The sequence below is a fragment of the Peromyscus californicus genome, unplaced genomic scaffold, assembly GCF_007827085.1.
Source record: "Peromyscus californicus insignis strain IS unplaced genomic scaffold, ASM782708v3 Scaffold_8__1_contigs__length_139910024, whole genome shotgun sequence".
In the NCBI taxonomy this organism is placed as follows: domain Eukaryota; kingdom Metazoa; phylum Chordata; class Mammalia; order Rodentia; family Cricetidae; genus Peromyscus; species Peromyscus californicus.
Window position 1 is genome coordinate 89104337 of NW_026294606.1, and position 15478 is coordinate 89119814.

The 15478-nt window shown below is 54.1% G+C and overlaps 1 protein-coding gene across 2 annotated transcripts in view; it reads left to right on the top strand.

The window, feature by feature from the left end:
- The window catches only part of Fbxo31 (F-box protein 31), a 33133-nt gene extending 25436 nt beyond the window's left edge, over positions 1-7697 (top strand). For both annotated transcript variants that reach the window (XM_052727234.1, XM_052727235.1), the window contains 4 exons: positions 580-689; positions 1358-1511; positions 2419-2792; positions 4349-7697. In XM_052727234.1, the coding sequence (XP_052583194.1) occupies positions 580-689; positions 1358-1511; positions 2419-2792; positions 4349-4571 (861 nt within the window). In that variant the 3' untranslated portion in view covers positions 4572-7697. The remainder of the gene's footprint in view (positions 1-579; positions 690-1357; positions 1512-2418; positions 2793-4348) is intronic.
- Positions 7698-15478: the final 7781 nt, after the last annotated feature.

Below are 15478 nucleotides of genomic sequence, written 5' to 3' on the forward strand. Positions count from 1 at the left end.
TTTGTGGAGCTCTTGCTAGTCAGGGAATACCAGGTCAGGTTTGGAAACCTATGTTAATCATGTAGAATCAACCCTTTGAGCAGGGGTTGTCCTGAGCAGGGTCTGGCATGTCCTGGGTGAGCAGGGGCTGCCTGAGTGACCTGTCCTGGGTGAGCAGGGGCTGTTTCTCATTGGCTGGGCTTAGGATGGGGCTCTGCTGTGCCTGTACTCTTCCAGCTGCCTCAGGTCTCTTGGGTTGTGCAGGGTCAAGCTGGATCAGTATGGATACCAGTCTCCCACCATGGGCACAGTAAGGGGCTGTTGCCCAGGACAGGAGCTCTGACCCCAGCCTTGCCTAAGGGAACCCTGTGACCTTGCTGCCCTCCTGGGAGTCTGAGGCTATGTGCCCTGGGAAGGTGAAGAACCTGTCCTTTATCACAGGTGGGCCATCCTCAGACCCACATCCCAGGTGCTCGCCAGCTCTGGCTCATACCTGCCCACCAGCTAGCCCCTTCGGTTTGGAAGTATTCGTTCAGTCAGCTTCATACAGCAGCCTCTCTCCTTCCATTTTGGTGACTCCCGTGCCCTTGTTCTCTGAAGGAATTTCGGACGTGGCTGAGGGAGGAGTGGGGCCGCACGCTGGAAGACATCTTCCACGAGCACATGCAGGAGCTGATTCTGATGAAGTTCATCTACACCAGTCAGTACGAGTGAGTCAGGGCCTCTGTGGTGCTGTGAGAGCAGTCTCTTGGTACTGTGAAAGTAGTTCCCTCACTGTAGGTGTGAGGACCTCTCTTTGGGTGAGTGTGGCCTGTTTCTATAGAGACTATGCGGTTCCTATTCTGTGGGGACTATGAATGCAGTCCCCCCTCTCTGGGTACTGTGAACACAGTTGTTGCCCCTCTTTGGCTATTATGAATTCAGTTCTCCTTTTTCTGTGTGGGTACTGTGGACTTAGTCCCCCCTTTCTGAGTATTGTGAATGTAGGTCCCCTTTCTCTGTGGCGCTGTGAGCACACCCGTACCCTCCACCCCTACTGTGGTATTTAGTATCTTTGTCTCCCTAGTATAGGCATCAGTGGCCAGTGTGTGCTGAAGCCAGGCGGCTCTGGGAAGCCTGCTCTTAGCCTCCTCCTGGCATCTGGCTCCATGCCTGACCACGACCCCTCCCTGTGCTATGGGCATGGGCTCCTTTCCTGAGGGTAATGGTGAGCTGTGCTGTGCTCCTGGGCTTGCCCCTCCTAGGCCCTGAGGGTGCACATTGGTGCCAGGAGTGCTGTGCCCAAGAGCTGGGGGCTTGGCCAAGGGGCTGCCCAGGCACGGAGGACACCTGTCCGGTCAAGCTGAGCCCCTTGCTTCTTCTGTCTATGCCCCTGCAGCAACTGCCTGACGTACCGCCGGATCTACCTCCCACCCAGCCACCCCGATGACCTCATCAAGCCCGGCCTCTTTAAGGGTACCTATGGCAGCCATGGCCTGGAAATTGTGATGCTCAGCTTCCACGGCTCACGTGCCAGGGGCACCAAGATCACGGTGAGCCGTACCAGTGTCTCACAGCCATCTGGTGGGTAGGCATGCGTCCGCTGTGCTCCAGAGACACAGGATTCAGCAAATGAGGACCCTGCCAGTGCTGGGCATGCTGATTTTTAGGCCCTCTCCACTGATGACCCAGACTTCCTAGGTTCTGAATGAGCAGGAACTTGGAAAAGGCTGCCTAACTAACATCCTTGTGCAGCCTCATTGGGACCCACTGCCTAAGCAGGCAGCCTCACAGCTCATGTTGGTTTGGCCCCTGTTGTGGTCTGGGCTGGGATCTGAGCCTCAAGTAAAGCCCCTCTTCCTGAGCTCTGAATAGCTGACTGCACGTGTGGCTGTGCCTTGCCAGGGCCACTTTGCCACCACGCTCACCTGTCATCGCGTTCTGGGAGGTGGGTTTTAGATGCTACTACTGTGTCCTGAGCAGCCAAACCTCCATCGGGGGCTTCTGTGGCCCATGTCCCTGTGCTGTGGATCAGGAATCCAGAATCAGGGCCCTCATGATACCTGACTGCTCCCCTGGGGTTTTAGCACTCCACCACCACAGAGTGGCTGGTGGAGGGGATGGGAACTTCCTCCAGTCAGGCTCAGAAACTGTTTCAGTCAGACCAGCCTGAACTGGGCTTCTGGCCTGCTCTCGGCCAGACCCTGGGAGGGTGCACATGCTTCACAGGCGAGATCTCTAGACATCTGTGTGAGCCTGCACTCCCAGCGGGCATCTTGCATCACTCACTGGAGCCATGGTTGTTCTTGGGAGCTGATTTGTTAAGGAAGCCTCAGAGACTCCAGTGCCTTGTGAGGTGCTGCTGCAAGACCTGGCAGAACTTGAGCATGCTCAGCAGGCAGGCCGGGAGGTCTTCATGGGCCTCTCAGTCCTGCTTACTGCCACCTGTCCCTTCCTCAGGGCGACCCCAACATCCCCGCGGGGCAGCAGACTGTGGAGATTGACCTGCATCGCCGCATCCAGCTGCCCGATGTGGAGAACCTCCGCAACTTCAATGAACTCTCCAGGATCGTCCTGGAGGTCCGAGAGCAGGTGCGGCTGGAGCAGCAGGAGGCCGGCGAGGACCCCGCCCCACCCCGGGAGCCTTCCGCGAAGGGACCCGAGGGGCCGCCACCCGCCGCCGCCGCCGCCGCCGCCGGGGACAGCAAAGAGGCTGGCAGTGGAGCTGAGGCAGCCGCCGAGCAGTCGGCCTCAACTGGGCAGGGGCAGCCGTTTGTGTTGCCCGTGGGCGTCAGCTCGAGGAATGAGGACTATCCCCGCACTTGCAGGCTATGGTGAGGACCACAGCTCTCAGCCAGCGCAACTTGGTGTGCTTCTGGGGGGGTGGAGGGACCCCTGCCTCACAGCTTAGAAGCCTGTTTTTAGATATTTTGTTATGTGGGGGTCGGGGAGGGGTGCACACGCCATGCTGCACGTGGGGGTCAGAGGACAACTGTGTGGAGTCAGCTCTCTCCCACCTTTATGTGGGTTCCAGGGATTGAACTCGGGTGGTCAGGCCGCCTAGCGAGTGCCTCTACCCACTGAGCCATCTTGCCGGCTCAAGGTCTGTTTTTGGCTCATGGTTTCAGCCATTGTGGTGGCAGGCTGGGCTGTGTTCCTACAGCCTGTGACAGAAGCAGCTCACGTGCAGAGCAGGAAACAGAATATAGGCCTGAAACAGGGGTTTGGCTGTCCCCCAGCAAATTCCTTCCTACAGCTAGGCCCTACCTGCTGAGGGCTCCACACTCTTCCAGAACAACATTAGCAGCTTTCAAACTCAGAGCCTGGGGGTGGCGTGGGGCGGGACACCACAGCATTGCAGATCAAATGCAACACCCTACAGAAGGACCCAGGGTGGGATTTTTCAAGAGCCTTTAGGACATGGGGCCACTTCAGGTGGCACAGACTGCCAAGCTTCGCCAGGGCCTCAAAAGATGACTGACTTGGTTAGTCAGGTGAAAAAAAACGAGATGAGGAAAATGCCCCACAGATTCGGCAAGTGGGTGGAGCAGGAGAGGGTTCCGGTCCTGCAGTGTGCCTGCATGTCCTGTAGGTGGTGCCATCGTCCACATCTCAACTGCTCGGTGGGTGCAGCTCACCAGGCCCTTGGCTGTTTCTTGCCTCTCCTCCCACTGCCTGTTTCTGCTCCTTCGAGGTCAGACAGCCCCTTGGTGGTTTGTGTCCTATGTGACCGCACTGGTGAGGGAGAGGGGGCATCTGACCCACAACCCAACCAGCTGGGCAGCAGCCCAGGCCTCCTCGACCTTCGCCTCTTAGGCTTTAGCCCTGGCCCCTGTCTTCAGCTCATGATAGGCCCACCCTCATCATCCAAGCCATTCTGCAAAGAGGAGTAAGGGCCAGGCCCCTGCACTCTGAGGCAGGAAGCCTCTGTGGCCATTGATTACCCGTCTGGAGAAGGACAAGCTTTTCCCCCGTCTGAGAAGCCTCTGATCCATTGTGCTGCTCTCCTGAGCAGTCTCTCAGTTGCTACGTCCCTGGGTACAGGGAGGGGCATGGGAGAGTTCCTGGCGGGCCTGCCTGGCACTCCGACCTCAGTTGCCACCATGTTTTCTGGGCCGCAGATAGGCAAATCTTGGTCTGTTGCACACAGACTACCTAAGTAGCTCAGAGCCCTTGGGGCTCCCATGTGCTTATCCTGGACAGAGTTCAGTCAGGGACCTGAGCCTGACCCCAACCCTGTGAGGTGAGGCCCTCCTTGGGTGCTGCTTACTGGCTAATTGCTGTGGTATGGCTGGAGCTGTGGAAACCAGTGCGCACTGTATGTGCCCCATGTGGTGTGGGCTCCTGCTCTCCGGGCGCCTTCTGATGGCATGCTCCCTTGTCTCTCCAGTTTCTACGGCACGGGCCTCATCGCCGGCCATGGCTTTACCAGTCCTGAGCGCACTCCCGGGGTCTTCGTCCTGTTTGATGAAGACTGCTTTGGGTTTCTCTGGCTGGAACTGAAGTCCTTCAGCTTGTACAGCAGAGTTCAGGCCACCTTCCAGAATGCCGACGCACCGTCGCCACAGGCCTTTGATGAGATGCTCAGGAACATCCAGTCTCTCACCTCCTGACCTCCACGTGGGCGGAGAGGCTGCACTGGGGCCTGGGGTGGGGGACGCATGCACTTTGGAAATGAACGCACACCTCCTCACGAGGGTCCCGGTTGCCCCGAGGCACTTCTTGTATAGTGTGTAACATACTCTTGTATATTTGATTTGTCGGTAGCTGTGAAGGAGAGGAGTGAGCTCGGTGGGGAAGTGAACAGTTGGGCCAGGGGGAGTCTGACTAGCTGGTGGCTGTGACACAGAGAGTCAAATGGATGCCTTCGGGTTCTCTGGAGAAAGGGAATCTGTCTTTCGGGTGGGTTATGACCCAGCCGCCACGGATCATGGGAGGTGTTCTGCTGCACCTGTTCTCTTTGGATGACCTAACAGTCACAGCTGGAAGGTGACCTCAGTGGAGTTTGGGGTATCGGGCCCAGGGACCCTGGATGGGTTTCTATTTCCTCACTAACTTGCTTAGACAAGGGCATTCTACCATGACCTGTTTTCCTGTTCTGGCTGATAGGAGCCACCAAGGAGTGTCACTGCTGTCTCCATCCTGGCCCCCTGGTGTCCTCTGTGTCACACCTGCTCTAGCGTTAGAGCCAAGCTGTCAGGCCAGCCACTTGCTTGTCCCCAGCAGCCACACGCCACTCCCTTGGTCTTCCACACACACGATGGAGAGCTGGCCCTGTCTGTTTGTCGGGCCTGCCCTTGCTGGACACCACGTCCCTGTTGCTTTCATCCCATGGTTGTGCAGGTGCCTCTGTTGGTGTCCGCAGAGATACTTGTGAGGCCCTTCACAGGCGAAGAGAGAGGGCCGCTTTCTAGACGGTCACACTTGGGTGCGGCAGTGCGCTGGGATCTTTGCTAATTGAGGACTCATCTGGTCAGAGACCCTGAGTGCTGGGCTGTGCTAATGTCTGTATTGGGAACCCTTTCTGAGGACATCAGTGTCTCCCCCGGGGCAGAGACCGAGAGCTCAGGCCTTTGGAACCCCCGCCAGCACTTCCAGGACTCAGCAGACTTCTAGGCCGCCTCTCCCACCTTGGCTGTCATCCCCGAGGGCTGCTGCAAGTCCTTGTACCTGGTGTTCAGAACTCGGCCTATTGGTGAGAGACCTTAGGAAGGTGGCAGCCACACGAGGATGGCCATACCCTCCCTTACAATGGCAGGCCTTTCCTGTCAGAAGGGCCTGCAGACTCGGGAGGTAGCGTGGCAAAGGACCCTTGTGAACTGGTTTGGGATGCTGGCTTTCTTCCAGGTGCTGTGACAGCCTGCAGCGAGCTGCCAGGGCTGGGTTCTGGCCTCTAGCATCTTTTGCAGGATGGAGTCCAGCCTTTTGTTACTTCCTTTGTTAGTCATGAGTGTTCCTGTTGTGCCAAATGAGGCAGGCTCTGGACGGTGGGGACTGCGACTGTGAAGACCAGACAGCTGGGCGTGCAGGTGGCTGCTCTTCTGGTTTCGCTGTGTTTGGAGAAAATCAAGAATACATTTTACCCAGGCCCCGAGTCTTACTGTGGGGATGCTGTAGTTCGGAATTTTCTCAAGTGTCCCCAGGCACTTCCAGTTAAGCAAGGGCGGTCTCACATATTAGCCAGTCACACATTGGCTTTCCTAAACGCATGCCCCATTTGCTGCAGGTGAGGGTTGACAAGGGCTGGCATCACTGTTGGATGGAGGTGGGACAGTGCTGCCCAGTGTAGGGAACAGCCAGGCTCAGGTACTCTACAGGCGGCAGATAGATGTCTTTGTCCCTTGGCCCCCCCCCCCCCCATGTGAGAACTGTTGGCTGGCCTTATCATTTTGCTACTCAGGCTGCATAGTCCATGGAAGTTGGAGAGAGGACCTCTTGTGGGTTTCCACACTTGGCCCGCTCTGCTGTGTGTGGTTGAGGTCAGGTGCAAGCCTCAGGAAGTTTTTCTAGTGGGGACAGTTCTTTTGTGTGAGGATGTTGCTGGTGTCTGTTTAGGCCCTGATGTGTTCAGGCCCTGATGCAGTGGCAGGACACTGGCTATCATTTCTCAGACTTTCAGCATCTGTAGTCCGCCCTTGGGAGGCCAGTACTGGGAGTCCTAGACTCCTTGCTTTGGTCTTGACTCACCTTGTGTCCCTCTGGCATCAACTGCCTGGCTGTTTGTGGCATGTGTTCAGACCCTGGGCCTCTCTGCTTTGGGCTGTCAGCTCCGCAGCATCCCTGCGCCTCCTCTTGGGTCCTCCCTGTCCCCGCATGTCTACCAGTAGAGTGGGTGCTTGGCAGTTCCTGGCCAGATGCTGGTCAGCCAGCCCTGCCTCACATCATGCAGTGAGCTCGGAGGCACTTGTTAGACTTTTCCTTCACCAAGAACTTGGGAGCTGAGCACTGCTGGGGCTGGACAACCGGGCCTCCTCCCCAGCTGCCGGCTTTCTGTCCCAGCCCTCCAGTGGCTCTGTCTGCTCGCCAAGCTTGCTGGGAACAACACCAGCCCATTGTATGTTCACTTTTTAGTACTTGTGGGCACTAGTGGAGAGGAACCATCCTCCTCGGCTGTCAGGATTTTGTGAACCCCAGGACACCTGTGTTCCTAGTTTGGGCCTCTTTTCCTCAAGACAGTGATGCTGGGCAGAGCATCTGGGTGTGCTGAGCTCCTTCTGCCCCTGCCTTTCTGTCCTGATTGGGTAGAGTGTCAACCTCCTCAGGTCATCATCACCCATTTGCTGTTATAGACCGAGTCTGTGGTTCTGGGGAAGAGCGGGATAGGTGTCTCCCAGAAGCTGCAGATAGGAGGACATGGTTTAGAACTTGTGAATGAGGCACTGGCATTCACAGCCCCTTGGCCCATATGGCTAACCTCCAAAGAGGGGTTTAGTTTTCTGTGGCTGGATCTTTTGTGTTTGCATGGAGACCAACAAAACCCACCAGAACGTGCTTTTTCAGCCCAGTCACTTGCGCTCACAAGCCTGTTTGGAAAATGTGGTTTGTCTGGAGTGCCTCCTAGCTCTGGACAGAGAGTGGCTCTTTAGAAGCCCTCTCGGGTCAGCTCAGCTTTGCCTAAGGATCAGGGAAGGGCCCTGAAACAGTAGCTGCTGTGTGTCTGGGGCCCGACATCACCTGTGACACTGTCACCTAGGATGTGTGGTGGTTTCTCCTTTCAGTAAACCTGTTTTTGAAGCCTTGTTGTGGGCCTTGTGATTTGTTTCTCTGGGGTGTTATTAAGATGGGGATGGGGGCCCCCAGGAGGCTTGGCTGGGGCTGTGCCTTCTACATACACATACCCTTAAAAATTTTATATATGCGTTTTGCTTGCATGTGTGTATCACACGCATGTCTGGTGCCCGAAGAATTCAGATGTCAGATCCCCATCACTGGAGTTACGGATGATTTTGGGCTACCACGTGAGTGTTGGGACCTGAACTAGGGTCCTCTGCAAGGGCAGCCTGCTCTTGGCTGCTGAGCCATCTCTCCAGCCCCCTACACTGATCTGAAGGATCAAGGTAAAAACGCTGGCTTGTATCCTTGACCCCATCCCAACACCCCTTAGGTACAAAGGAAACTCGGTGGAGGGCAGTCATGCCCTTGATGGACAGAAACCGGTTAAGTGTTGTGCCAGGCGTCCACAGCAGGGTGGCAGCTTTGAGAACTCATGCCTATCTGGATGGCTGAAGAAAGCTCAGGAGGGAGCACCCAGCCACCTTGAGGGCATGGGCAGGCAGAGCCCAGGGCCAATGTGCATGGATCACTGTTGCATGATGGGGTGTTGGAAGAGGCACAGTATTATGTTTATGTAGAATGTAAGAACAAAACAGCTTTGTTTGACCGATTCACACATAAACGTCTGGCTTGGCAAGCATGAGAATCTGAGTTCAGCTCCCCAACACCCATGTGCCGGTAATCCCAGTACTTGGGGGCAGTACCAGGAGGACCCCTGGGGGTCTCTGATTGGAGAGCGAGCTCTGGGCTCAGTGACATAACCTGACTTAAAAGGTAAGGTGGAGGGGCCACTAAAGCGGCCCAGAGAATACAGGTGCAATCAGGAGACCTGAGCTCTGATCCCTGGAATCCATAAAAAAACAAAACAACCCAGATGCCACGGCTGGAGTCTAATCCCAGCATTCCATCGGATGAGAGGTGAGGACAGGAGAATCAGCTGGAAGTTCACATATTCAGCAGAGGAAAACCAACTCTAAAAGCTACTCTGACCAACCATCTCTCTCTCACACACACACATAACACACTTGGAGAATTTTTAAAAAGTAGAGAGCAGAGCTCTGTGTCATGCCATGTGGTCGGCAAGGACAGGACTCAACTAGGAGCCACCAGGGGTCTCTAGCCCTGGGCTGTGGGGCTGCAACACAGCAACAGCTCTGCACCATGCCATGCGGCTGGCGGGGGCAGGACTCGACTAGGAACCACCTGCTGCCTATGGCACCGGGCAGTCAGACACCATTATGGTGAGTGAGTACAGGGTGGGGAGGTGGAAGAGAGGTGGAGCGGTTCATGGGCTGGGGAAAGGCAGATCTGAAGAGGTGAGGGTGGTGAGGGACAGGCTGATGTGAATGGCCTGCATGCCACCTGAGTCCAAGGTGATGTCTGGGCCTGGGCTATTGCCAAGGGCTCATCTTGGTCCAAGGCCCTGAAGCAGCTGAGGAGGCATGGGTTGATACCTGTGGTTCCTGTCGCCACTGAGGGCCATGCAGAGAGGCCTGTACTCTGGGCCGCCACCTGGGGCCAGGCTGGTGTCTAAGGGCCATGCTGCCTCAGGGGCCATGCCGATCTGAGTGGCCTGCACTGCCACTTGGGGCCATGGTGACATCTCGGCTGGGGCTGCTGCCAAGGACCATGTCCGGGTCCATGGTCCCACCATAGCCGGGGTCTGTTGATGTCTGGTGACCCATGGTGCCACCCACCAAAGGCCACATGGATGCCCAGGGTCCAGGCCACAACCTGTGACCATGTTTATGTCTGAGGGCTGTGCTGCCACCAGGGCCATGCCAAGTTGAGTGGCCTGTGCTGGCACCTGGAGTCATGTGACATCTGAGCCCAGGCTATGGCCTAAGACCATGCCTGAGTCTGTGGTTCACTGGGGCTGTATTGATATTTATGGCCCATGTTGCCACCAAAGGCCACACGGATGCCACAGGGTCTAGGCCACAACCTGTGGTCCTGTGGGTGGGTGATGTGGGTGTCCAGGGGCCATGCTGCTGCCAGGGCTATGCTGATTTGAGTGGCCTGTGCTGTCACTCAGGGCCATGGTGTCATCTGGGCCAGTGCTGCTGCTGAGGGCCATGTCTGGGTCTGCGGTCCTGCTGTGGCTGGCGGCTGTGTTGACGTCTATGGCTCGTGTTCCCATGGGGTGGTGGGGGTAGTGGTCATAGGAACCAAGTGTTGAAATCTGAGGGCCTTGCTGAGCTGGTCTCGCCCATCGCTGGTCCTGGGATAGCTGGTGCTGCCCCTAGTTGGATACTGTAGCAGGAGAGCTGGCTCCCCTGCAGTCAGGAAAGATGGCACCCCTCGTCATGGGTGTGCACTTCACCTGGGCAGCACGCTAGAGCTGACCCTGTTGTTGGGGATGCAGGTGAGCTGGCTCTGAGGGCGTGAGAACAGCAGCGCTGATCCTGCCCCCAACTCTTATCTGCCATGTGGTGGCATGGGTGAGGGAAAGATGCCCCCACCACCTGCAGCAGGCAGTCACAAAAGTGGAAGAACTACCTCCGGGGTCACAAAAGTGGAAGAACTACCCCTGCCCCTCATCAGCTGCAGCATACACGAGAGCAGACCTTGAACCCTACCAGGGCAGCACACTAGAGCTAACCCTGCTGTCAGTGGGGCAGGTGAGCTTGCCCTGAGGGCATGAGAGCAGGAGAGCTGACCCTGCCAACCCCTCAAATGTCCCCTACAGCAATCGAGAGAGAGGGCCCTGCACCTTGCCTGGGCAAGACAGTGGTGGTGTCCTTTTTTTAAATTGTTGCTGCCTTTTAAGCCACGCTGTTCGAATCCACAACTGCACACTACCAGCAGTGGTTGGTTATGCCGCAAGAGCCACAGCCTGAGGGAATTCTGTTCTCTCAGGCACTGACTCTTTCCAAGCTACGAAGGGAACTTAACTAAACCTCTGTCCCTCTAAAGAACTCAAGATTCAAAGGTTAAGGGGGGGGGGGGGGGGGGTTCTGCTCTTCAGAGGCTTGAGTAGCAAGTAACTCACCTCTCCTTGCTCATGTCCTCCACAAAGCCCCCCTGCTTAAAACACCTTCTCCCCCTGGCTCCTCCTCCCACTTCCTGTCAGCTGGTTGCTGACGCAGCCTCCTGACCACAGGGGAATTTTATTTAATCAAACACATCTTTGCATCATTAAACAAATGCTCCAGAGCATAAACAAAAGTAACACACCTTAAAATAATACTCTCCGTCACGGTGGAGCTGGCCCTGACGCTGTGAGTGTGGGTGGGCTGGCCCTGAGAACCCGGGAGCAGGAGAACTGGTCCTCCTCTTTGCTGCAGGCCGTTGGGTGAGCTGGCGGAGGCAGTGCTCGAGAGCTCACCTGGGTAGTGAGCGAGCATGAGGCGGAGCTGGCAGGCTGACCAACCCAGCTACCACCCAGGCCCAGAACCAGGCTGTGGGTTCGCCCACCCCAACACCCACCCCATCTGTGAACTGTTGGAGCATGTGAAGGGGATGAGCCTACAGATCCAAAGCTGCAGGATCCCCATCACACAGGACAGCAACAGAATATCCAAGAGAGCCCCAGTGAGAGCCCATCATCGGTGGCGTAGCAGAAGCCAGAGGCCTCGAGCCAGACCAGGCTCATGGGCACGAACACTTCCATGTGGGGATGAAAGGACTGAAGGGTGAACTGTGTGTCTCGACAGGCTGCACTTAAACTTCCACGAGATTTTTCTTTTTTTTTTTTTCTTTTAAAATTTGTTTTTTTTGGGGGGGAGGCTGCAAGGATGGAGGGTGGATATGGGATGAGTGGGATCGGGATGCATGATGTGTAATCTGCAAAGAATAAAAGTAAAAAAAAAATCATTTACATGTTATGTAAGTCTGAGTTGGCTTTATGATTAAAATGTTATATATATGTATATAAAGTGGAAAGCAACAGAGAGAAACACTCCATGTCAACCTTTGGCCACAACGGATACATGCACATGGATGTAACATAAAATTTAAAAAGCATGCAGTCAATACTGCTTTGTGGCAACTGTTGGGCCTCTGCCCTACACCAGGGTGGAGCCACTGGTGCAGGTGTATCAGAAATGCAGGAGCCATTAGTGGCCTCCTGTCAGAACGCGAAGACACTGATGTCCACATGGGGAAGGTGTGTTTGGTGATGGGCGGATGTGGCGTCTCCACACAGCTCTCTGAAATAGTCTTGTTTTCACAGGGGTGGGATGACACTAGGTAAGTTGCCTGCCTCTGAGGTATAGCCCTGGGTCTGAAGTACTTTAAAGCAAGATGAAGTACTTTAAAGCAAGGTGGCTCCACTGTCCTTCCCTTTCCTGAGTCTGAACTTGGGCTTTTTTGTCCCATGGGAAACAGCAGCCAGCCATGAGCGCAGGGCTGCATGCTTTCTGGAGCTGAGAATGCAGATGGGGACTCATGGAAGGGTCATGACCTGTCACGTGGCACTGATGTAGCCTACTTCCTATTTTAGGTGTCTAGTGCTCCAATCTCTAAGGCACAGCATTTTTGTCAATCTGATGGCCCAACCATTCCTTTCAAAGAGGTTGTGGTGTGACCTCTAGTGGGGGTTTAGGGTCACTGCAACCACAATACCTGAACCAAGACAACACTTGTAGTGCGTGCACAGGCCCGACTGTGGCTTTCAAGTCCACAGGTAGCACAAGGCAGTGTCCTATGTCCTCTGGGGCAGCTGCTGTGAGTGAGGGCATTCCCTACCCTCTTCCAAACGGGATATGTCTGACACTTTGACCTGCTTCAGCCACCACCTCCTGCCTGGTAACCCAGTATCTGTCTGTCTGCATCCCTTCAAGTAGTGGGCTCCTGGCTGTTCCCTGGAAGGGGTTCTGGCCAGGGAGAGGCTCCCCTGCAGCCCCAGCCTTACTAAATGCTGGTAGAGGAGACCCCTCTCACAATGTGGGGCTGTGAATATAGGTAGGAGAGGAAGCAGAAACTTGAGGTGAATTGTTTGCCCAAGGCTACAGAGCTAGAAACCTTTTCAAATAGATGAGCCTTGTCAGGCATTTTTTGGATAGTAAGATTGCGTGTTCCCCTCATGTAGCCCAGGGTGGCTTTGAACTCTTTATTTTCTCGCCTCTGCCTTCTGAGTGCAGGCATGAGCAAACCACTCCCGTCTGGCTAGAAATTGGTTTGTTTATAGGCTATACCGGGGATTAAACCCAGGACTTTGCATATGCTGGACAAATGCTTTACGACTCATTGAGCTATCCCAGCAAGTGCACGGATTGATTTATTTACTTTTTTTTGAGATGAGGGCCACTTAGGCCCTAGAGTGGGGACAGAATGTTGTCACCCCTCCATGTCTAAACTGACCTGTAGTTCACTCCTTTCCCTCTTCCAGTGTCCAGTCTATGCACACACGAGGGAGTTCAGTCATTCTCGGTGTGTTTTTACAAGTGCTTCCACGGGGATATATACTGGAGAGACGGCATGTCTCTAAACAGATGAGGTTGGCTTGAAACCCAGGCTCCTGCTGCTTCAGTCTCTCGAGTGCTGGGACTACAGGTGTGTATCTCCACACCTGCACATCCTTCAGAAATCTAATAGTGCATGCTGTTACCTGTCTGTGCTTTATCCTTCAAAGGGGGCAGATTGGGCTGCTGTTGAGTCATTTCCCTGTTGAGACTATACACCTGCCCATGTTGGGGTTCCCTCACCCTGCTGCACCTGTCACACGCCTGCATGGCCGAATACTCACTCTGGTGTGCACCTCATAGCTTGTCTCTCTGCTAGTGGACCCTGGATTGTTTGCAGTTGGATGGTTTATAAATAGTTGTACATACCCTGGTATATCTTTTGTGTGGCTAGGGTCTTCAGAGAGGGACAGGCACTGTGGGGTCACAGCCGAAGAACCTGCCTAGGGCTGGAGAGATGACTCACTGTTTACAAGAACTAGCTGCTCTTTCAGAGGACCTGGGTTTTATTTCCAGCACCCACAAGGCAGCCCACAACCATCTATAACTCCAGTTTCAGGAGCTCCAATGTCCTCTTCTGGCACTGGTGCACATACATACATGAAGGCAAACACACATACACATACACATAAAATAAATACTTAACCCAGGCGGAGCTCCAAAAGTCCAATTGACGAGAGAGGAGGGATTATATAAGCAGGAGATATTGAGACCATGATTGGTAAAAGTACAGAGACAACTAGCCAAACTAGTGGAAACACATGAACTGTGAATCGATAGCTGAGGAGTCCCCATGGAACTGGACTAGGCCCTCTGGATAAGCAAGACAGTTGTTTAGCTTGAACTGTATAGGGGGCCTCAGGCAGTGGAATCGGGACCTGTCCCTAGTGCATGAGCCGGCTTTTTGGAACCTAGGGCCTATGGTGGGATACTTTGCACAGCCTTGGTGCAGGGAGGAGGGGCTTGGACCTGCCTCAACTGAATGTACCAGGCTCTGCTGACTCCCTAGGAGAGATCTTGCCTTGGAGGAGGTGGGAATGGGGGATGGGATGGGTGGGAAGGCTGGGGGATAGGAGGAGGGAGGACAGGGGAATCCGTGGATGATATGTAAAATGAATAGAAAAATACCTTAATAAAAAAAAAAAAAGAAAAAGAAAGCCAGGTGGTGGTGGCGCACACCTTTAATCCCAGCACTTGGGAGGCAGAGTCAGGCGGATCTTTGTGAGTTCGAGGCCAGCCTGGGCTACAGAGTGAGTTCCAGGAAAGGTGCAAAGCTACACAGAGAAACCCTGTCTCAAAAAACCAAAACAATAATAATAATAATAATAATAAAATAAATAAATACTTAAAAAATACCCTGCCTCGGTCTGAGAGTGGCTACACCATCTTGCTTTCCCACCATCACAGGATGAGTGCGTGCTGTCTCCTAGCCTTGCATGGCACAGCCATATCTGAATGGAATGGCAGAAGTCACAAAGCCAGCACAGCTGCTTGACAGGGATCCAGCAGAGCTGAGCCACATGGTGGCTGCCATGCCACCTTTCGTTTTCATCTCCACCTCTTACCTACTTGAGGGACTTTTAATATTTGTACAATTTGGGGATACTGGATTAATGGAAAATTTCTTATGAATCATTTATGCCTTCTTCCAGGAATGCTGCTTCTAAGCTTCCCCAGAGAAGTCCTGAACATACTACTCTCCCCCTCCCCTTGAAGGTTGTGACACATAAAGAAGCCAGATGTCTCTTCATGAGGCTATGAGACATTCTTGAAACAACTGTCCCTGTACTTACTCAGGAACAAGATAATCAAAACAAAGTAAACTTAAAAAGGTCAACAAGATTCAGTGTGCTAGAGGAGTTGGCCACACATCAGATTATGAACCTCTTCCTACTGTACACTCAGACAATTATGTGGCATATACCTCTGCCCTACACAGAGACATATTGATGAGCAAAGTATGGAGTGGAAAGATGATAAAAGAATGTGTGGTGGCATTGTGTTCCCTGAAATATTGTGCACCCTAATAAACTTATCTGGGGTCAGAGAATGGAACAGCCACAATATTAAACATAGAGGTTAGGCAGTGGTAGCACTCTGTGAGTTCAAGGCCACATTGGAAACAGCCAGGCATGGTGAGTCATGCCTTTAATCCCAGAAAGTGAGCCTTTAATCCCAGAGAGTGATGGCAGAAAGCAGAAAGATATATAAGGCGTGAGGACCAGAAACTAGAAGCTTTTGGCTGGTTAAGCTTTTAGGCTTTAGAGCAGCAGTTCAGCTGAGACCCATTTGGATGAGGACTCAGAGGCTTCCAGTCTGAGGAAACAGGATCAGCTGAGGAA